The following is a 23,321-nucleotide window of genomic DNA, read 5'->3' on the forward strand; positions in this document are numbered from 1 at the left end:
AAGGAGAATGCTCTGAGACCTGCCGATGGCTCAGCGTTCCCTGCCTGCACCTGGGCAGATGGCGGAATCAGGCTTAGGCAGGCGGAAGAGCATGGCGGATTCCTGCCGCCATACAGAGACGCGTTTTCAGACTGCGCAGTGCTCTGCATGTCAGATTTGGCTGTAACTTGGATGAAAAGAGTTTCTGTGCTGCACACTCAGTCTCAGAATTAAACTGCTGATTGCGGCTCCAATGTGAACTGCTGTGTGCCTGGAACTGTGCTCAGCTCAGAAGCACCAAATGACTCTGAGGCAGGAGCGGCTGCTCCATGCTGAACTGTGCTGGTCTCAGGCAGGAACTACCGTAATTACCTTAAAACCGCGCAGTTAAGGTTTAGACTGGGCAGGACACAGGCAGTACCGTATTACCTATACATGGTGCAACTTAAGTTTTTAAGAAATGCTTAACATTTTAAGAAATGCTCCTGGATAATAAAAAAATTACAGATTCACAATAGAACAGATTCAGACACTGTTGGATGAATGTACGTAGGCTTGGGAGAGAGAAGAAAAAGAATATAAAGAATAAAGTTAATGTCTTAAAAAGAAAAAGGGTAAAGTCTTTAAAGAGACAGAGTACAGAAGTACAGATAGTTATAGATTAAGAGAAATAAAGAAAAATAAGCCACGTAAAAATGGAAAATTCACAGAGAGTCTGGATTATGTACATTGTGTTTTCTTTAAAATTTTTGACTGTGAAGGAGCTAAGTACAGAGAGACATTTCATTATATGGGCTGCTAAGCTGAACCTGCACATATGTTCTAAAGGTATCTTGACTTCAGAATTTGGGTCTAAGGATATGATGCTTTGGAAAAGTCCTTCTTTTGTTTTCACAGAGGATGTGACCCTGTGGATTGCATCTATTCCGATTTGGTATGATAGACCACGCCCTCCTGAAAGGTTGCTGTGAACACCCTCAAAAAATTGCTTCACTCAACTGCCAACTGAGATGAACCTGGCACACAGGTTACACCCTAAATGATCTGATTAACAGCGCCCCTATTCAGCAGGAAGCAGTTTGGAGAGAAAAAACTACGCCCATGTTCCCAAATATTGTTTATAAATGTTCTTTTACATTTAAAGGGGGATATGATATAGATATGAATAATTTGCATTGGTATGGATTTTAAGGTCAATTTTGTTATATGTATATGTATTTTTGATCTTGATTAAGGTATTGTGATTGTGTAGTTCATTTAAAAATGTAATGTATAATTAGGAAATATAGGTTGTTAATGGATAATCATCGCTAATAGTTAAGCTTGTAGTCATGTTAATTAGATTTTCTAGATATATAGAGATATATTTCAGTTAGATAGGCATTCTTCATATCTTTCAAAGACTGCAGAATATGGCATTTAAAATATTTTAATAACTTAGGACTTTTCATGACAAGGAGACACGTCTGCTCCTGGCAGCACCAGCTACTTCAAGAGGAAGATGGGCATCGAAGAGGATCCTTATGGAGTTGGATAGTCATTTGGGCAAGAAACTGCTCTTGCCTGGACTGTTGCATAAACTGGACACAGAGAACCCTCAGAGAGAGGACTGCTGAACTTGCCTAAAGGTGAGATGGTCTTTCGGGGTTCCTGATTCATGAAAGAGTCTGCGAGACATTCTGCAGGACACAGCAGAAAATGACTGAACTGTCTTTGAAATTTCCTGCTTCATGGAAATGTATCTGGATACCATGGGCCTGTAGGCCGAAGATGGATGCCCCAACGGTACCAAAGAACTTTGGGTGACTGTCCAGGCAGCGAGATGTCTCTGTCATTTCTAGAGTTTTCTTATTTCTTGTTTACTTAGGTAATATTATATCCTTCTGGAGTCTTTGATGGAGTTGAAGAATGAATAGTTATAGTTTTCCTTAGTTATGGTAAGAGATAAAATAGATATAAATATTGTAACTGTAATTCTTACTTGATAACTGTTTTGTTATATGTAATTTTACTATGCTAAAGTTAAAGCCTTTCTTTTTTGTTTAAACGGAAAAAGGGGAAATGATGTGGGAATGATTTCTTACTAATAAAGAAACTGCCTTGGCCCATTTTATTGGATAGAAAATTAGGTAGGCGGAGTATACAGAAGAGAATTCTGGGAGAAAGAAGGTTAGAGGAGGAGTCGCCATGATGCTCCCACTCCAGACAGATGCAGGTTAAGATCCTCTCTGGTAAGCCAGCTCATGGGCTACACAGAATATTAAAAATGGGTTAAAACAATATGTAAGAGCCAATAAGAAACTGGACCTAGCTGGGCCAGACAGTGTTTGAAAGAATACAGTTTCCGTGTAATTATTTCGGGCATAAGCTAGCCATGCGGGCGGCCGGGTGCCGGGGACGCAGCCCCGCCGCTCTTATTTCAACATTTGTTCTGCTTCTTTGAAGGTTTATGGAGATTGAGGCTGGTACTGCAGAGGGCTCCGGTTTACCCTCGCTCCTCCAGAGCTTTCCTCAATTACATTTGTTATTCTTGTCAATGAGTGTGGCTGTTGTGAACAGAATTCTTGGAAAGAAGCTGTGTCTGCAGAGACTGATTGACTGCTTCAAACTGCAGACGTGTGGAGGTCTGGGTGTTACAAATCCAGAGGCTAAGTATCTAATCTGGGGCCAGCTTTAGCTCCCTGAAAAGTGGTTCCTTACCCACCTTTGAGTTAGAACTACCGCTTGTGACTAATAGATTAAAAAAAATTTGTATCTCTTAACTTAGCAGACAACCAACCCAAAAGCTAAGAATGTCATCAGATAGCATCTGATGCCCATAGAAAAACTTTCCCTATCTTGCTCTAATAACCTCTCTGTTGGGGAATATTTGCTTAACTATGCAAAGATGAGTTGCATTTGTTTATGTTGCGGAATATTTATTTAACTATGTAAAGATGTGTTGTATTTGCAGTTATGTAAAGATGTATTGCTGTTTTACCTTGCCAGCTTAAGGCACCTGGTTAGTCTAATAAAGGCTGAATGGTCAATGGTGAGGGAGGAGGTATAGGCAGGGAGAGGAAGTAGGAGGAAGAATTTAGGCTCTGAGGAAGGGAGAATGAAAAAGAGAGACTAGGGAGATAGCTGGGACCAATCATTCAGACACAGAGGAAGCAAGAAAATAGGACATACAGAATGAAAGAAAGGTAAATGAAGGGGTTAAACCTAGGTTTCAGGGCTTTTGGGGGGGGGTTGGAGGGTTTTTTTTTGTTTGTTTGTTTGTTTGTTTGTTTTTTTTTTTGGTTTTTCGAGACAGGGTTTCTCTGTGGCTTTGGAGCCTGTCCTGGAACTAGCTCTGTAGACCAGGCTGGTCTCGAATTCACAGAGATCCGCCTGCATCTGCCTCCCGAGTGCTGGGATTAAAGGCGCGTGCCACCACCGCCTGGCTGGAGGGTTTTTTTTTTTTTTTTTGGTTTATTTAGAGACAACGTTTCTCTGTAGCTTTGGAACCTGTCCCAGAATTAGCTCTTGTAGACCAGGCTGGCCTCAAACTTACAGAGATTCCATCTACCTCTGTCTCCCGAGTGCTGGGATTAAAGGTGTGCGCCACCACTGCTCTAGGTTTCAGTTCTTTAAGAGGGACAGATAGGTGTCTCTCCCAACAAAGGGCCATTTATTAACCAACTACATTAAGGGCCAAGGGAGAGAACACGAACAAGGCCAGCAGTCAGAACCATGATATCTCAAGGACAAGTCCTAGAGCCTCCACTACTGGGTCCCGTCCAGATTTGCCCAGGCTTGAGCAAATATTCCCAAGATAAAACCTTAGCCAGTTAAAAGTATACTAATGTAACTGATGCTTGCTTAACCAATTATGTTTAAGATGATCTCACTAACTCCCCTTATCTGTGCGTGGAAAGAGCCTACATGCTCCTTTCCGGGCCATCACCATTTTGCACGGGTGATCTCCCCGCATATGTTGGCATAGTAAATAAATGCTCTTGCTGATTGCATATGGGAATGGTGGTCTTTTGTGGGACGACTCACAGACCCTATCAGTAAAAAGCCCTAAAGCAAAATACAGATGAATAGAAACAGGTTAAATTAAGTTAAAGAGGTAGTGGAACAAGCTTAAGCTAAAGCCAAGTATTCATAATTAATAATAAGTCTCCATGTCTTTCTTTGGGAGCTGGTTATTAGCCCAGAAAGAATTCCAGCTACACCTCTCTGATGGACCCACCAATGCATTTTAAACTTGTCTTGATTTATGACTTCCTTTGTTCAATACAATTATAAAACTTAAGGGAACTGCTTCCAGTTGGAACATACAACTTATATCTGTTTTCCTGGGCCATGATCACTCAGAATGGCTTCAGAATAAACTATCTCTTATTCCCTTTAAGATGAGAGCTGTGTTTTATTTTCATAGATAGCACATTGATACTAACATTCATTGTTTGTTTTAGGGTTCAGTGTTGTACAGTTCATGGATTAGAACAAATACAAAATGTCATCTGTCCAACGAGTAATCCTCCAGTCTCAGTTTTCTGTGGAGCTGGTATCAGACCTGACCCAATTCTTTTACTTGTGATGTGTATCAAGTTGCATTACCTTCATGAGCCTGAAGTAAGAAAAATATTTCTCTCTCACAGTGCATAGGAAGGTCAAATGCATTGTTTGTTTAACTGTAGTGCAGGGGATGCATAAGTGGGTGTTCTAACACTGAACCAGGCCCCTAGCCCAACAAAGTCTTAGCACAGTGGTCTATCCCACAGCTCTCATCCCACAGCACTCATCAGCTGCTCCTTCTTTACTCCCATTTCAGAGGCCAGTGCTTCCCATGGACTTTGACTCTCTGCGTTCCTACGACAAGCATGTCACCCAGAAACTGAGCAACACTATTTCTTTCTGCTGAGGAACATCTGCAGTGCAGTTCCTGGGCAGCCAGTCAGGCCACTCACACCCACAGTTTAGGATGCCTCAGTGCATGTCCCATGGTCAAAATGTGAGCCTTCAATCTCAGCGCTACAGGCATTCAAGACCAGAAAATCTGAGTTGCAGGGAGCTGCGCTATGTGCTGTGGGATCCTGAATGATGTCCTTAGCTCTGTCTGTCATGAGCTCACTACATGAAGCAAACTGGTCATGAACTCACTCATTGGGTCTTAATTTGCATTTCTTATTTTTAAAGATTTTGATCATGCTTTCTGGTGCTTTATCATCCATCTATCTTATTTTCAGCCTGACCCGTGATGCATTTAAAATATTGAATTGTCTTATAATTGGCTTAGAGAGCTGTTTATATATTCTAGAAGCACATCCTTTGTCATCATATATGTGATTGCTGGCTCACCTTTTCATACTCTTGACAGTGTTTTCCAGAGAATATACTTGTTACTTTTGGAACAATTGAATTATCTTTTTTCTTTTATGAATCATATTTTGTTGTTAAATCTTTAAAATCCATTTTTTTCTCCTGTAAATTTTATAGACTTTACTTTTCCATTTGGGTATACCATCCTGTTTTACTTAAAAAGTTTGAACTGAAGTTCTATTGCTTAACATGTACAGTGCCCTGAGGTAGCACAAGTTCTAGTTGGTCTTAATAATAAAAACTCAGAGTCTGATATAGGGGTAAATGCTGAAGATCAGAGAAGCAAAGTGGCCAGTCACTAGAGAATTCTTCTATGTCTACCAATGCTCAGACTGAAGTGGTGATCCTATCCTCAGACTGCATCTCCAGACTCCATCTGTCTCCACCAAACCTCAGACTGCCACTTAATGTTGGATTTCCCTTTATATGCTATGATTATGTTTTACTATCTTTGGTTAATAAGGGAATAGCTTTGGCCTATGGCAGGGAGAAAGAAGGCAGAGTCAGGCAGATGCCATGCAGCCACCCAGGAAGAAAGATGTGAGGTTCAAAACCACAAGTCTCGTGGTAAAATATAAAATAATAGAAATGGGTTAATTTAAGATGTAAGAGCTAGCGAGGAATACACCTGAGCCATTGGCTAAACACTGTTGTAGTTAATATAGTTTTTGTGTGATTAGTTGGGTCTGGGCGGCTGGGAAATGGAAGTGCAGTCTCCTTTACAGCCACTGTCTCCAACAAACCTCAGACTGCACCGAACTCTTGTCTCCTTCTGCTTTATATTCCTCTCCCCACCCAGTCACACCACTCCTGTCTCCATTACTGAACCCACAGCTTGCCAGTTTGTCTTGTCTGGCTAGTCAGCTTGGTCTGGGAATGCTGTCTTTGTATCCTGCACGTTGGGATTACAGGTAGATCACCATACTCACCCAGCTAGACATCTCCCAACTAGAAGTCCTGGTCTCAGGTCTCCATCTTTGGAGGGCCCGGCCCTATACCCGGCAAACCTTGGCCCCTTCCCGGAGGAGCGGTGTCAAGGCAGCACCAAAACCTTGAGCACTCCCCCAGTCTATTTAAACTTCTCCCCCCCCCCCGCCCCCCTAAAGTGTCGTGTTGTTAAAACCTGGATAGCCTTTAATTTGGCTTGTTGTGATTTGGCTTGATTGGGACTTTTGCGTTGGCAGAGAGCTCGTGTTAGGAATATTCCTAACACCAACTTTCCTATGTTACTTAACTTAGTTACTTAGTTACTTTTCTATTGCCATATAAGACACCATGATTAAGGCAACTTATCAAAGGAAACATTTAATTTGAGAATTCATGTTTCAAATGGGTAGTCTATGATCATCATGGTTGGGAGCATGGCAGCAGGCAGGAAGACATGGGGCTGGAGCAGTAGGTGAGAGCTTTCATCTTGAGATAACAACAGAGAAGGGGGCGACAAGCAGAGTTAACTGGGAACGGAATGGGCTTTTGAAATCTCAAAGTCCATCCCCAGTGCCACCTCCTCCAACAAGGCCACATCTCCTAATCTTCCCCAAACCATTCTATCAACTGGAGACCAAGCATTCAAACATATGAGCCTATTCACATGTCTATTTCTGTAATATCCTTGAGAAATTTAACAGCAAGTATTTACGTGCAAAGGCTACTAAAATATATTTGCAGATTCATATCCTGGGGAGCCATTTCCCAGTTGACATACGGGGATAATTTGGAATACATGAAGGAATATGTTAATATTACTACCTATTTTAGATAGGGTTTCACTATGTAGCCCGATCTGGCCTAGGCCTTACTATATATAGATCAGGGTTGCCTTGAACTTAGAGTTTTGTCTGCTTCTGCCTCCTGAATGCTGAGGTTAAAGATGTATGCCATCACATCTGTCCATGAGACGGTTATAGAACACTGGGGTATGGTATTAATAATCATGAACTTCTAAATTAAGCAATTTTTTTTTAAAAACCTACTGTGTGTTTTTTTTTTTTTTTTTTTTTTTTTTTGCTAATTTAGAAAGAACTTGCCTGGTATAAGTGACTCATGTCCGTCATCCCAGCACTCAAGAGGTAGAATTAGGAGAATCAGAAGTTCAAAGTTCAAGTTTATCCTCAGCTACAAAGTCAGTTCAAGGTCAGCCTTGATTACTAAAGACTCTTTGTCAACACCTTCTCTCAATTAAGAAAAAAATAGTGATTCTTTCTGTGTTTTTTTTTTCTTTAAATACAGGGTCTCCTAAGTATATTCATTGGAACCTACAGAGAGACTGCTTTAAAATGCTAGAAGGGGATACTTTCCCCTCTTTAGTATTTGTTTTCTTTAAACATCAACCAACAGTCTATGATCTAATAGTGCAGTGCAGGTCAACATTGTTGCGAAATATTTGTTTACACTGTGACCGATGGGTCTTTGCAGTGGCACCTTCTGATTGGTTCAATAAAGAGTTGACTGGCCAATATCTAGACAGGAAGAGGTGAGGTAGGACTCTAGAGACAGAGAAGACTCTGCCAGGCACAGAGAGGAAATGGGAGGTGTAAGATGGAAGAGCAGAAACTATGGCAGAACATAGATTTAAAAATATGGGTTAATTTGAGTTATAAGAGCTAGTTGAGACAAGCCTAAGCTATAGGCCAAGCTTCTATAATGAATAAGGCTCCATGTCATTATTTGGAGCTGACTGGAGGGACAGAGAAAGACTTGTTACACAACCTGCCTGACACTGAGGTTTTCATGAATTTGGTATTATGCTAGTCCCAGATAGCCTCTCTAAAAGACGCGCCCCCTCCCCCTATGTCTTTTTGATAGAGGAGGGCACCGAGTTGATCGTAGGGTGTTCTGTGCTGTGTGGGTCAGTTGAAGAAAGATGTCACTCCAAGATGCACTTTTAGGACAGTGTGGCAGCAGAGAGGTGCAGCCACTGGTAGACTGACTGTAGACTCAATAAACAGCCGTATAAAGGCATATTTATTGATTGTTACACAACATTATCTTTTGGGCAAACAGTTCCTCATGCCAAAGCCCCTGATCTAATCTGTATGCTTTTCTGAAGGAGAGTATCTCGTCCCTGCTACCTTAGTCCTCACAGTACCCAGTGATTCAAGAGTTTCGTTCAAGTGTGCCAGAAGCATCTGGTGACCAAAGCCATGCAAAGGCTGCAAAGCCAGAAAAACAAGTACTGTTTCCACCACGATTCCTTCAAGGTTAAAGTACTTCTGGAAAACAACTCTTCTGTTGTGTTTACCCTGGACAGAGTGACTTGCTAGATCCCTACAGCCGTTTCCAGAGGTGAGGAGGGCTGGAAATGGCAGAGGCATTCACACCTGGGTTTAAGAGACCACTATCATGTTCTACCTCCTTTGCCCCCACCGCCACACAGGTTATATTGAACTCTGTAATCTTGGGAGCATTGATAGGTTTGCCTGTGTAAAAATCTAGTCTAGGTTTCCAGAAGAGAAACGGTTTGTCATTTATATTGAGGTTAAATACTCTCTAGAAAGTCATTTAGACAAGGTAGGTTGATCAGAGACTGACACGGTTTTGGACATGAAAAGCTCAATAGCTCAGTTCAAAGGTTCCCAGAGGCTCTATAACCCGTTACCACGTTCATTTCCTAAAGCCCAAGAATGGTCTATTGCCACTACCAATATACACAGAGATTAAAAAAAAAAAACACTTACTACCTCCTAGTCACATAAAGTATGTTCGTATGTTGTCTTATTAAATATGCAGGCCTGTTGCCATGACTATCTGCCAGTATAGACAGGGCTGAGCTGGGGAAAGTAGTAACTATGAAGATATTTGTAGCTTAGCACAAAAATGTTTATTCCTTGCTCACACACAATTTCTCGTGGGTGGCTATGACTCCAAGGGCTGAGTCTTCCCATGTGGTGACTCACAGACACCAGCTGCCCCTGGGTTTAGGCAGCTCCATTCAGCACTAGAGTCCTGACCCCAATCGCTGTGACAGAACAGAAGAGAGACTCGACCGCCTCAGCCTACGGATGCCTCATCATTTCTGCTCACATTTCATTAGTCACCACAGTCACAGGGCCCTGCTTACTCGAAAGGGCAGCTGAGAGATACCGCTTTCTGTGTGCCTAGAAGAAGAGAATGAGATGCTGTCAACATCAGTAACGTCTGCATAACAAAGCACGGGCTGTGTCTTTCATATAGGCATAAGAGTAGCCACTGAGAAATACAGAACTGCTGTCCCAGGATGGGGTGTCAGGAGCCATAGTGATTCTCTTCTCTGCAGGCTTTCTCTTCTCTCTCCCTTCAGGAAAAGCCACATAAGCGCATGGGAATGCGATGTGAGGGGCAGGAGGAAGGAAAGGAAAACACAGGGACTCCATCTTACCCACCACTTTGCTCGTATCTGAAAATCTTATTCCGTCTTTTTTTTTTCTTCCTACACAGGACCCTTCCTGCTTTTTAACAAATGGCCAAGAGTATTCAAATCTTGAGAATTCTTCTGCACACAGGTGAAGAGATAAAAGGAAATAAGCTTTAGTGCTGTTTTGGACCTCCCAGCCGAGAACTATCAGGAACAAAGCTGTGTTGTGTCTAAGCTGCTCAGTATAGGGCCTCCTGCCACAGCAGCCACAGAGAACCAGGACAGCTCTTCTCAGGAACCCATGTGCTCTTTGACCTGTTCAGGCCCAATTCCAGACAAATCGCTGAACTTTTGGAAAAACTTTCAACAGGAAACTATTATGACATAACATTTTTATTTAATGACTCCAATATCCTGCCTATCCCACATGCTCTTCTTACCGGTGACTGAGGGCTGCCTGTTCAAATGTAGTGTGCTTTTGTGGCTGCTTCCACAAATCAGCTCCAGTGGACACGGATGCCACGTAGATTCCGAGATAGGTTACAAAAACGAATGCAGCCTTTGCCGTGTCCTCTCGCTATTACTCTCTTGGGATGCTCGCTTGAAGAACTGAGCGGCCTGTGAGGGAGGTGAGCAGCCACACGTGGAGAATTCAGGGGACAGTTGCAACTGAGTTCTAAGTGACAACCCACATATCTCCTGCCAGCTGCCAAGGGCCTCCATATTCCAGACTCGGCGGCTGACTGAGCTACTGGCAAGATACATTGTTTAAGCCATTCAATCTGTGAGTTTGCTGTGCGGTACGCGGAGAGTATAAGGCAGCGTATTTAAGTAATATCCAAGCTCCTCTACCACATATAAATCCCTTGACTCGTCACTGTAGTCAGTGGGAAATTCACCTAAGACTTTGTAACTGTAAAGTCGATACCGCCTTGTCCTTGGTTCAATATTTTCATAAGGCAAGCAATCCTCAAATTTGGAAATCAAGGTGACCTCAGCTGATTGTGTGTGTGTGTGTGTGAAAGGTCTCACATAATTTACAATACAGCAAATTCCTGATCCCCCTGCCTCTACCTGCAATGCTCTGGGATTACAGGCATGTACTACCTTGCCCGACTCATTTTTCCATTTTTTTCCCCTCGATCCCTCTCTGGATATCTTTCCTTTCCCCCCCACTTCACTCTTCCTACTTTACTCTTTGTTCTTGTTTGCCTCCTTTATCCCAACTTCCCAGCGCTTTTGCATCAGTCTGCAGGAAGCCGCCTCTAACTCTTCATTGTTGGATCCATTAGCAGTGTCCATTGCAGAGGCGAAGCTCAAGGACAGGGCCGAGGGAACCATCAGTGGGTTCCCCTATTCCACCTTTCTTCCCAGGCTTCGGCTTGACTGAGGGCCCAGAGGCTGGGCTCCCTGCCCAGGTGGCAGTGGCAAGTGACTAAGAAGAGCCAGGCAGGCATCTCCTCTGATGCCGCTGGGGGCAGTAACCACAGCCGTGAACGCAGTGCAGCTGGGAGCGCGTTCTCCAGAAGCCAGACACTGAAACTGCGCGCCTCCCACGCTCCCCGCGACGAAGTCACGCTCCACCGGGGCAAAATGGCGCCGTCCCTTTAGCAGCGTGAGGGGGCGGGCCGCGAGTCACGTGACCTCGCCTGCCCGCCGCGCGGCCCCGACTGCCCCAGGCACGAGCGAGCGAGCGAGCTAGCGGCGTCCGCTACCCCGCGTCCTCGCTGGTCTCGGCTAGGTCACGACAATCTGTCCCACCCACGAACCGACCCGGGGCGTGAGGCCAAGGGTGGGGGCGGCGTGCGGAGGCAAAGGGGCTGCAGAGCTGGTTCCCGGGGTTCAGGTTGCCTTGGGGAGGCGGGGAGATCGCAGCCCCGCAACCCAGGCTGACCGTCCCGCTGTCCTGGCGCCCGGCCGAGTGTGCGGGGCCCCGCTGTGGACCCTCAGGGCCTCCAACCCAAGTCTTGACTGCCCACGGGGTCTAGCCCTCACCCTCCCAGCTACGGTCACTAGGCTGGGGGCATTTCTTGGGGTTCTCACCGCCCTAGCCTCGAAGCCAGTAGCGTTGAGGTATAGCATCAGCCAGGTGCTCCCATCCCTGTAGGGAGAGGGGACCAGAGCGTGCGTGGGTCCTCCGCAGCCACCGATGTCTCTGCAGGGTGGGCTTGGCCGCGGTGCCCCCCCACCCTCGGGAGGAGGGCCCAGCGACGCGCTGTGACCGTGCCGCCTCCATGTGGCTGCTGACGGGCCCAGGGGGGGAGCAGGCATGGGGCGCGGCCGCGCCTCCCTCCCACCCCTCCTCGCGGACGGACTGCTGGCTAGGCTATGAGCAGACGTGAGGGGCCAGCCGCCCGCCCGGCTCTGCAGGACGCTGCTTGGCTCCCGCGCGTCGGTCCCACAGCGCCCAGAGCAGGAGCGGCTGTGCGCGGGGCTCCGAGGCCGGGCGGGCGAGCGCAAGCCCCCAGCTTCGCTATGGGGCACAACAACAGCTGGGTGTCGCCGAACACCAGCCACCCGCGCAACACGTCGGGCGCTGAGGCTGGCGCCAACCGCAGCGCGCTCGGGGAGCTGAGCGAAGCGCATCTGTACCGCCAGTTCACAATCACCGTGCAGGTCATCATCTTCATCGGTTCGCTGCTCGGTAAGCCACCCCGTGGGGACACCAGCCAGGCCGGTCTTCCCCGAGGGCACAAGAGCCGCCGTGGGGTACGGGGTGCTTGGCCTTGTGTGGGGAGTTGAAGGAGGTTGAAGAATGCCCCGGTGACTGCCCTGAAGTTAGTGAGGGCGGTCGCTTCCAGCACGGAGACTGGGAGCAGAAGAGTTGGGACAGGGCTTTTCTTGGCTGGAGGATGGTAGGGGATTCTGGCGGAAGACCTGTCCACATAGCTAGCCTTAGTCCAACGCTTCGGGCTCCGCGCATCACTACCTACCTCCTGGTGCCCCAGCATCGCTGCCTCTAGCCCTTGTTTACAAATAGGAGCTAAGATTCCGTGGGAATTTGTTGCTGATGAAGGAATGTTACTCTCTCAATGAAAGATGATGTGTTTTTGCGTTACCATCTGTTTCCTATGTATGATAATTATTTTTGAAAGAGTTCTATTTTGCGTGTCAGTTTTGGCTTTATTCTTAGGATCACCGACGGGGTAAAAGAGCCGGTGAAGTTAAACTTTATATTGCCTTCAGATAATTCCCGAGAACGATATCCATTCTACTTCTCTACCTGTGTTTTAAGTGCAGGAGAGAGAGAGAGAGAGAGAGAGAGAGAGAGAGAGAGAGAGAGAGAGAGAGAGAGAGAGAGAGAGAGAGATCTCAAACCACACGCAATAGTTTTTTTTTCTCCCTTATTCAGAGGGGATTAAAAATTGAACAAAACGCCCCCCCCCCCATTACAGAGCTCTGAATCAGTTTTCAAAAAGAGCTGGAGGACCTAAGAAGGACATTACTGTCTGTGTGATTTCTTTGTAAAATGTGTGAGGGTTAGCGTGAGAATCACCTGTTCTTCGATCCCCTCTTAAATGGTACTTGTTCTTTAGGGTTACTCTTTAAACAATCAACAGTACAGTCAACACAGCTTTCCAGTGAGGTTTGGCAAACTTAGTTGATACTAGCAAACATGTGTAAATTCTCTGTTGTGGCATTTATAAGAATGTAAAAAGATTACAATTTATGTGTGGATGCTGTGAAGATGAGAAGTCAAAGTTTCAAAGTCAGAATAGATTTTATTTCCTAGACACTTGGAAATTTCCATGGAAACCAAGATAGCTGAGATATTAAAAGACCATATTTGGAAAAAACCTAATTTTTGGAATTTCCCTTCATGCTTTCTCAAATTGTCATTTTTCTAGTCTACTCTGTTGTAATAGTAACCATCCAGTCTATGTCATGAGGGCATTTTCAGGTCTAGACGTCGGTGTGACTTTGTCTAGATGTGTGTTTTCAAGTGTTAAATACACATTTGGAAAATAAAACCCTATGCTCCAAATATTTCCAAGATTCATTTAACAATCACTATCTAAGCATTTACTATGCAAGGTACTGTACAAAGGGTTAAATTCCGATATCGCTTCACTTAAAATGTATGTTTAAAAAAGGCAGGAAAACGTACTGGCTTTGTGGGAGCCTAGGCAGTTTGGATGCTCACCTTACTAGACCTGGATGGAGGTGGGTGGTCCTTGGACTCCCCACAGGGCAGGGAAACATGATTGCTCTTTGGACTAAAGAGGGAGGGGAACTTAATTGGGGGAGGGGGAGGGAAAAGGGAGGAAGAGGCGGGGAAGAGACAGAAATCTTTAATAAATAAATAAATAAACTTAAAAAAATAAATAAATAATCAAAAAGGCAGGAAAAATGACTGGGTTTTTCAAATGTATTCTCCCTTCTAATATACAGAGGAACATATGAATATGTTTCCCCCATGCACCTTTGGTGTTGAGAGAAATAGTATTGAGAGAAATATTTTTCATGGACTGAATCTAAAAAGTTAAGTATTAATGGAATAGAAGATAGCAGTCTCTGAAAGTCACAAACAGTGGGCATTTAAATGTTATTTCTGCTATCTGTATTTTTCTCATTTCTGTCTTTGCTTTGGATTCAGGAATTCCTAGGTAACCTGCTTTTATTTCCGTTATTTTCCCCATAGTACTTGTGAGCAAAATACAAGACTGCCTTCATGGATAGCTCTAAAAAAGAGATTCATTTTCCCCAGATCTTTGGTTATGCCGGACTGGACCTACTGAGAATTCCATTTGCTCTATTCTATTTTCAGAAAAATACAAATATAGTTAACATTTCATGTTTCCTTGAAAACATAGCTGAACTGTAATACTGTCCTGTGAGCTTATTTCTTGTGAGTGTTCTTGATTCATTGCTCTAGAAGGTTCTGATCCATTCAGACATATTAGTGTATGTGCAGGGTTTTTCTGGAAATGAAATTTGAGGCTTAACACTTAAGCTCCAAAGCTATGTCCAGTTATATACAAGGCAAGTCCACTTGGGAATATAGCTCCAAAGTTCATAAACAGAGGAGAGTCACAGTAGGGAAGTAGGAAGAAGGTGAAATCGCGGGAGGATGGTGTGTGTCTAATGAAAGATTAACCGTGATTTACTGCACTTTCCTCCTGTCCCTAAACACAGGCAAAAAGAGTGTTCTTCACTCTTTCTCTTTAAACAAATACAAACACTCCTTGCTCGCCCTCCAAATCGATGTCTCTTTCCTAGGCTTCCAGAGACCCAGTAGTATGTGGGAATACATTCCTGGCACTGCTATCCTGCAGAACTTTAAACACTTTTTCAGTGCTCTGTAACTGGAGAAATGTCCCAGCACCTCGGAATAACTGTAGTATTTTACTCATAGGGAACATTATTTATTGTGCTGAGAATAGCTCAAGAATTATATATATTGTTAAATAAATATGCCTCCTGGGGATCTGAGTCAATGAGTCTTTCTCAGCCTTCCTTATGCAACAGCTTTGGACACCTCCAGTTACGTAGGTGTCCTGGAAGAGAGTCAGGTAATTATGTCCTTTAATAGGTGACTCACACCCCTGCTAGAAGTCAACAATGGGAAGTCAAAGACTCGGATCTGGAGTCACCATTTCCAATAAGGCTGAACTCCGCCGGTTCCGGCATGGTCGCTCATGTCTTTAATCCCAGCACTCAGAAGACAGAGGCAGGCAGGTGTGTAGGTTTGAGGCTAGCCTGGTCTACAGAGGGAGTTCCAGGACGGCCAGGGCTACTCAGAGAAACCCTGCCTCGAAAAACAAACAAACAAACAACTAAACTCCACAGGACTGATTTTTCTTTTTCCTAATCTCCTTGGATTCACAATGAAAATACCCGCAGAGCTACTTTTCTGTTTGTTGCTTTGGCTTAGAAAGGTTAGTAGCTGTGACCGACTTTTACCGCTAAGCCACTCCTACACTTATCACCTGTACCTGTCATCCTTGGAGGCACGGAAGACATTTTTTATAAATGAACTTCCCATTAAAGAAAGTCACCAATGTGAACAATAGACAACATGTAAGTATTCTACACTAAAATTTATCTTAAAATATTTTAAAACATAGAGGTCAGCCTCTCTTCCTTTTGCCAAGCCAATACGTATAAAGCATTCTCATTTTTTACGTTGACCTCCTTTTCCAGCTGGATGCAGCCTCCTGTTTTCCTGTGTTGCAGATCTAACCCCGTGTGATGGTCTTTAGGAAGTGGACCTTTTGGAGGAAGTGTAGATGAGGTCAAGGTTAGTGCCAAGGAGCTCACAGACTGTCTCTCCATCTTGTGAAGATGCAGCAGGAAGGTAGCTGTCTGCAAGTTAGAAAGAGGCCCTTCCCCAGAACCTGCCCACACTGGCGTCTCATCTGGGACTTCAGAGCTGTAGAAATAAATGTTGTTCAAGCCACAGAGTACATGGGGTTTTGTTTGTTTGTTTTGAGACATGGTTTCTTTATGTGGCCCTGGCTGTCCCCAAACTCACTATTTAGACCAGCCTGCCTCAAATCTAGAGATCTTCCTCCTGCCTCTTCCTCCCAAGTGCTGGGACTAAAGGTGTGCACTACCATGCTTGACTGTGTGTTCATTTTTTTGATAACAGCCTTTGCAGGCCGCTGTACTTACAGTGGTGTATAGTGAATCGCTGTGAAACTGATGACCACCAAGGAAAGGTTCTCCATCACATTTTGTCTTATTCTTTCAAAGCAGGTTTCTCACTGAACCTGCAGCTAGGCTATTGGCCGAGAAGCCCTAGCTATCTTCCCATCACTGTCCCCCCCCCCCCCCCCCGCGCCACATCACTAGGATTACACCTTGGCCTTTTGTACAAGTACTGGGATCTGAACTCAGGTCCTCATGCTTGCAGAGTAAACACTCATACCCACTGAGCCATCTCTATAACACTAAAATACGGAGAGAAGGCAAATGCTGCTCAGTTAGCTAGCATACTTACCTAGCATGTAAGAGACCGTTGGCTTGCTTCGAAGAAATGGGGATGGGACAAGGGGTGGAAGGGAAGAAGGGAATGGGCTTGTTAACAGATGGATGAAATCTATATATAAATATATAAACACCATTATGCCTCAAAAAATCACATGGCATACCAACAATGTTCATGATACTTTAAAGAGACATGTATTTGTGCCTTTGATACTAGCTAGATAATTATTAAGAGTTTCCTAGCTAAATGTTGACAGGTGATATATTACGCTAGCTTGTGCTCATAATTCGTAATTATACAGAATAATTTTTAGTTAACCATAATTATAGACATTAGTAATATAATACCAGCTACCTTACATCTATATGCCGTTTTTGTTTTGGCATGTCTAGAAACCTGGAGAGATGACATAAAAAGATAAGGAGTCATAGTCAGCTGTGGTGTTACACACTTGTAATCCCAGCATTTGGTGGTAGAGGCAGGAAGATCAGGAGTTCAAGGTCAGCCTTAGCTAAGGTAGTGAGTTCAAGGCCAGACTGAGCTATACAAGATCCTGTCTTAACACATACAACACACACACACACACACACACACAGAGAGAGAGAGAGAGAGAGAGAGAGAGAGAGAGAGAGAGAGAGAGAGAACAAGGTTTATCCTAAGCTGCCCTTAAGGGTCAGGCCATAGCAGGGTCAGTAATTAGCCTGGGTAGATAAACCCAATGTACTGAATCCAGTTGCCCCATCTTTGATTTTCATAGGAGAGAAGCATACTCCACCCTTTCTGCCCTCTCCATTTTATGCTTGCATGCGTATATACAGGTGCGGGTGCCTGTGAAGGCCAGAGGACAACATTGGGGGTCACCTTCAGGTATTTCCGCCACCTCCTTTTGAGACAGGATCTGTCACTGGCCTGTCGCTCACTAATTGGTCTACACTGGTCTCTGAGCCCCAGGGATCTCCTTGTCTCTGCATCGTGAGCTCTGGAGTTACAAGTATCCACCATGCCTGACATGTTTCTATGTGGACACTGAGAATCGAACTCTGGTCCTAGTGTTTGCAAGCATTTTTCTGACATAGATATTCCCGCTCTCCCAACCCTCATTTTTTCTTTCTTTAATTTTCTAGAGTTAGAATACCAAGCAGTTGGTTCTGTTATAGCATGTCAGACACGGGGAATTGGCCTGACCTCCATCTGAATGAAATGCTGGAACCCCTTGCTGCTCTATTTTTGACTTACTTATGTATAATAATCTTTCCATTTTCCAATTTTTCTTAGGAACTCGATTTTCCGTTGAAAACCATAAAAGACCCAGTATTTAAGGTAAAATTTGTATGCCACAGAATTCACCCACAGAGCATAACTCAGTGGTTTTTAGTATATCCCAGAGTTCGGGAATCATCATTATTTAATTTGGGAACATTTTTAACATTCTACAAAGAAAATATGTGCCCATTAGCAATTAATCCAATTTCCCTCAATGCCCTGAGTTGTAAGTAATCATCAATCTGTTTATGTCTTTGTGTATTGTCTGTTGTAGACATTTCACGTGTCTGAAATCAAATGCATTATATTTTAGGATGACTGGCTTTTTTTCATTTGTAATATTTTATTGTATATTTAGGTTTCATTCATATTGTAGTGTGTATCAGAACTTCATTCCTTTTGTTTACTCTACCCTTGTGGTGTTGGGAATTGAACCTAGGACCTTCTGAATGCTAGGCAAGTACTCTACCACCGAGCTCTATTTCTTCTCAACTCTCAATTGTATGAAAAAGCTGATGAATTGGGGTCAACAAGATAGGTCAGCAGGACACTTGCCACCAAGCCTGGTGATGACCTGGGTGGCAGAAAGAAAGAACATGTTTTTGCAAGTTGTCCTTTAACTTCTACACACATGCTGTTGCATGCCCATGCCTGCATTTACAGATACATACTCATGCAATAAAACATAAGTAAATGTAAAAGTTGGTAAATAATGCCTCATGTGTGGACTCAGTGCATTTTGGGTATCCATTCATCTTTTGGTAGACAGTTAATTTAGTCTCCTTTTGACTACTATGAATAATGCTGCTAGTTATAAATATTCGTGTGTAAGTTTTTGTGTGGGCATGTTTTCAGTTCTTTGGACACATACCTTAGAGAATCTTAGAATGGGTCATAGGAGAACTCTGTGGTTATCCTTTTAGGAATTTCCAAATTGTTTTCCTATGTGTCTGCATAGTTTTTCATTCTCACTGGAGTTGTATTTGAGGGTTCTATCTTCTTTACATTGTCAATATGTGTTCTTGTCATATTTTAGTGGGTAGGAAGTGGTAGCTCATTGTGACTCCGGTGTACATTTCTCTAATGAGTAATGACATCACGCATCATTTTGTGTACTCATTACCCACTTGGGCATCTTCTTTTTAGTAACATCTATTCACATCGTTTGTCTTTTTTGTTGAGTTGTGAGTTTTGTAAGTAGCTGGGACACAAAACCCTTACATAATTTGCAAATATTTCTCCCATTTTGTGTGCTGTCTGTGCTTCACTTCCTTGTTGCCAGAGTCAGAAGTTGAAGAATGAGTAAAGCACATTAAAAGCAAAAAGTGGAATGATTGTTGTACTTGATACGAAGCACCTTTAACCATACTTAAATGGCTGGAAAGTGGCTTGGTGAGATTTCTTAAGAATAAAAATGTTTTGTGAGATTATGGAAAATTGGCAGTGGAATGGGGGAAAAGCACAATAGTGAAAAATCTAACCTGAAAAAATTATATTTAATTTTAATGATATGAATGCATATGTATATATACATTTATATATATTATATAACTATATATTATATATTATTTGTTTATTTTTGTGTATATGCATTTGCCCACATTATGTGTGTGCCTGGTGTCTATGGAGGCCAGAAGAGGGTACAAGATCCCCAGAACAGGAGTTACTGGCAGTTGTGAGCTGTCATGTGGGAACTGAACCTGGTCAGTGCCCTTAACCGCAGAGCCATCTCTCCATCCCTTTATATTTCCAACACTCTATCATGTTTGGCATTTAAGCTCTGTAATTTTACATGTGTACTAATTACTTTTGTGTTTCTGTGTTCATAATCCACGGCAGAAACAAGTCAAGGTGGGTGTGGGAGGAGAAGCTTTAAGTTGGCTCGTGGTTTAGAGGGTTCCAGTCTATCACATCAGGGAAAGCACCGTGGCAGGAGCGTGCAGTGCAGACTTTTCATAGCATGGCAGACTAGGAGAGAGCATGACAGGAACCAGAGGTTGTCCCTTTCTGCCAGCTAGACTCTGCCTCCCAAAATTTTGAAAATCTTGTAGAAGAGTTCCACCAGCTAGGAAATAATCACTCCAAATACAAGTCTATGTGTCACATTTCAGATTTAAATGGAGGCAGTCCATGCCTGGCCTCCAGAGGCTCAGGGTCATCTCACAATAAGCAATGCATCTAGTCTGACTTCCAGAGTCCCCAACGTCTTCATAGTTTCAGTACTACGAAGACACACATGTCCAAAGTCTCTACTGAAATTCAAGACATCTCTTAGAGTGAACCCCTACAACATTAAAAAGAGAGTCATATCTTTCCAACAAACAGTGATACAGAATAGGCATTACTATTCCAAAAGGGAGGGATGAGGGCATAGATGAGACCAAAGAAAGATACAGACATCAGGGCAGACGTTAATTCCTCTAGCTCCATGTCTGATATCTAGAGCATATAGTGTCAGGCTTGGGTGGCGCCTTCTCTATAACCATGCCCCTTGCAGCCCACATGGCTTCTTGAGTCACCTCCACTCGCTGTACACAACTTGCCTTGGTAGAGGCCCCATGTCTTGGCATCTCCAACATCCTGACGTCTCCATTCCAACTCCGGCTTTGTCTTCACAGCTTCATGCGTGGTTCTCAAGAGAATTTGATCTTGCTACTTATTGCCTGACCTCACTGGTTTTCCTCTGGAATGTTTGTGGAAGCCTTCATGGCTCTGTAACTCTTGTATTATGCCCACAAAACCAGCAGCACAGGGGAGACATCAGCTTCCGTTGCCACTTTTAGCTGTAGCCTGGTCCTCTTGGGCCTTCGCGGCAGCGCTCTTTGAGTACTAGTGACTGAACCGTGGAAGGCGCTTCCCTAGTGTGCGGCTGGTTTTGTGTTAACCCGACACAGGCTATAGTGATCTGAGAGGAAGGAACCTCGACTGAGAAGATGTCTCCACAAAATCTGGCTGTAGACAAGCTTATGTAACACTTTCTTAATTTGTGATTGACGGGGGAGGGCCCAGCCTATGGTGAATGGTGACATACCTGAGCTGGTGGTCCTGAGTTCTATAAGAAAGCAGGCTGATCAAGCCGTGAGGATCAATTCAGTGAGCAACGCCCCTCCATGGCCTCTGCATCAGCTCCTGCCTCCAGTTTCCTGTCTGTTTGAGTTCCTGCCCTGACTTCCTTCAGTGATGAACAATGCTGTGGAAGTATAAGAACAACCAAATACACCCTTTCTGCTCCAAATTATTTCTGGTTATGGTATGGTACCATGGAAATAGTAACTCTAACTAGGACACTTAGTGAGCTTGCTGTAACAGTACAGCCCCCTTGAGAGCTCTATCTTTTTATTGTGTTATGTTTAAGCTTGTGTTTATTTTTATTTATGTGTATAGTGAGTGCCCGCTTGTCTGTATGCACACCATGTGTACAGGAGCCTGTGGAGACCAGATGACGGTGTTGGAACCCTGAGAACTGGGGTTACAGTTGTGAGCCACCCCGAATGGGTCCTGGGAACTGACACTGAAACCCACGTCCTTTGCAAGAACAGCAAGTACTTTTAACTGCTGAGCCATCTCTTCAGCTCCTGCACTTCCCTTGAGAAAGAAACTCTTTCAAATGAGTGCAGTTTTATACCTGGAACCTCTGACAAATGGGGTCTGGCCCATTCCTGAAAGGCCCACAGGACATCTTTCCTGTGGTATAGCTCAGTGCTTTGGCTTCTTGTAGCTCTTGGGTCAGATGGAGAGCCCACAACCTGAGTGAGGCCAACTGGCTTCTCAAGGGAGGAATGTAGCAAGCCTGAGATCGGGGTGGGAGATTTTCAGCCAAAAACCTTAAAACCCCAGTTTTAGCCTTTGCACTTGGATTAGTGACAGTTATATAGCTGACTGTTTCCAGGACTCACTCCCGTTTGAACTTAGATCCATCAGTAATTGTTGGACTTAATTGTACAATTATGATTTGTGTAAGTTTGGTTCTCTAAACATTCCAGTATATTACTAGAGTATTACTAAGGACTAAAAGGAAAATAGTTATGAATAAAGCTTTCTCAATGCACTCTAAGGTGTGGTTAAAATCAAGTGGGAGTCTGAGGCCCTCCCCTTTATTACTGTATCAGTTAAAATTACAGAACAGTAACTCCTCCCCCAGCACACACAAACTTCCTGATAGCCTTACACTGAAAACTAGAGTGATTGTCTTCAGGAAATTTGTTCCCTGTCTCTGATGGTTTAGGCTAGTGGTGCTCAACCTGGGGGTTGCAGACCCCTCTGGGGGCCGAATGACCCTTTCACAGGGGTCACATATCAGATAGCCTGCATCTTAGATATTTACATTACGATTCATAACAGTAAAAAAATTACAGTTGGCAACAAAAATAATCTTATGGTTGGAGGTCACCACAACATGAGGAACTGTATTAAAGGGCCACAGCCTTGGGAAGGTTGAGAACCATTGGTTTAGGCACTTTTGACTTATCTACCAACATGGTAACTATCAAGCAAGAAAACTATAATGCCTCACTTCCACACAGGACTCTTTAGTTTGTAACACAACCCATGTTGCTTCATTCAGGCATCATAGTAGCTGTGGGAAGTGATGAACGGGATAGTTGCTTTTTAATATTAAGACTAAGTCTTTTCTCTCTAATAGTACAGACCCCAAGGTTTGGATAGCAGGTAGCTGGAGCATGCCCACTGGAGACAGCAGAGTTGGGTTAGCTTTCTCCACTGTCACAGAATGCCTGAGATTGTCAGTCTCATTTCGGGGAAAGGTTGGTTTTGGCTCTCAGTTTCAGTTCACAGCTGTTTGGTTCCGTGGCTTTGGGCCTGTGGTCAGGCTGAACAGCACGGCCCAGTGTGCGGTGAGGCAAAGCTGCTCTTCTCCCAGCATCTAGGAGCCAAGAGAAGGAGAGGTTCCAGTAGCTCCTTCTAGGTATACCCCGAGGGCATACCTTCTGTTTTCTAGATTCTGTTCCCTCCTGACTGTGCTGCAGGACGGGTACCAAACCTTCAGTTCCCGGGCCTCCAGAGCACATTCTAGATCCAAACAGCATCAAGATCTTGTTGTCCAGAGAAGAGTCATACAGTAGAGACAGATGCTCCCTTGAGAAGATGAATTGCGAGAACGCTCAGGCTCTCCAGAAGGGAGCTCAGCCTTGGCAGCAGGCAGAAAACAGCCTCGGAATTGCAATTCTCTATACGCTGCCTTCTGTGATAGCCCCTTAGCAGTGTTCTCGTGTCGCCAGCGGGAAGCTGTCTACTTAGGTAATAGGCTAGAGAGAGAAACAGATGTAAGGATGGGAAGAGGGGAGAGAAAGACCTGGGTGCAAACAGCAGCAAGGGAAAGAAGCAGAATGAATGAGTTCTCATACTATTTGATTCCCTAGAGTTCTGGAGCCTAATTCTTCTCTGTATTTCCAGTTACACAAACCCACAAGCCCCAAATCTTTTAAAAAAAATTTGACTCATAAT

General features: G+C 44.1%; 1 protein-coding gene across 1 annotated transcript in view; it reads left to right on the forward strand.

Annotated features, from left to right (window-relative positions):
• Positions 1 to 10,866: 10,866 nt before the first annotated feature.
• Gpr176 (G protein-coupled receptor 176) overlaps positions 10,867 to 23,321 on the forward strand; it is a 92,789-nt gene continuing 80,334 nt past the window's right edge. Inside the window, exon 1 of the mRNA XM_050134475.1 lies at positions 10,867 to 12,308. Coding sequence (XP_049990432.1) covers positions 11,993 to 12,308 — 316 coding nt within the window. The 5' untranslated portion in view covers positions 10,867 to 11,992. The remainder of the gene's footprint in view (positions 12,309 to 23,321) is intronic.

This window comes from Alexandromys fortis, unplaced genomic scaffold (genome assembly GCF_014885135.2).
Source record: "Alexandromys fortis isolate MF-2015 unplaced genomic scaffold, M_Fortis_MF-2015_v1.1 scaffold_6, whole genome shotgun sequence".
NCBI lineage: Eukaryota > Metazoa > Chordata > Mammalia > Rodentia > Cricetidae > Alexandromys > Alexandromys fortis.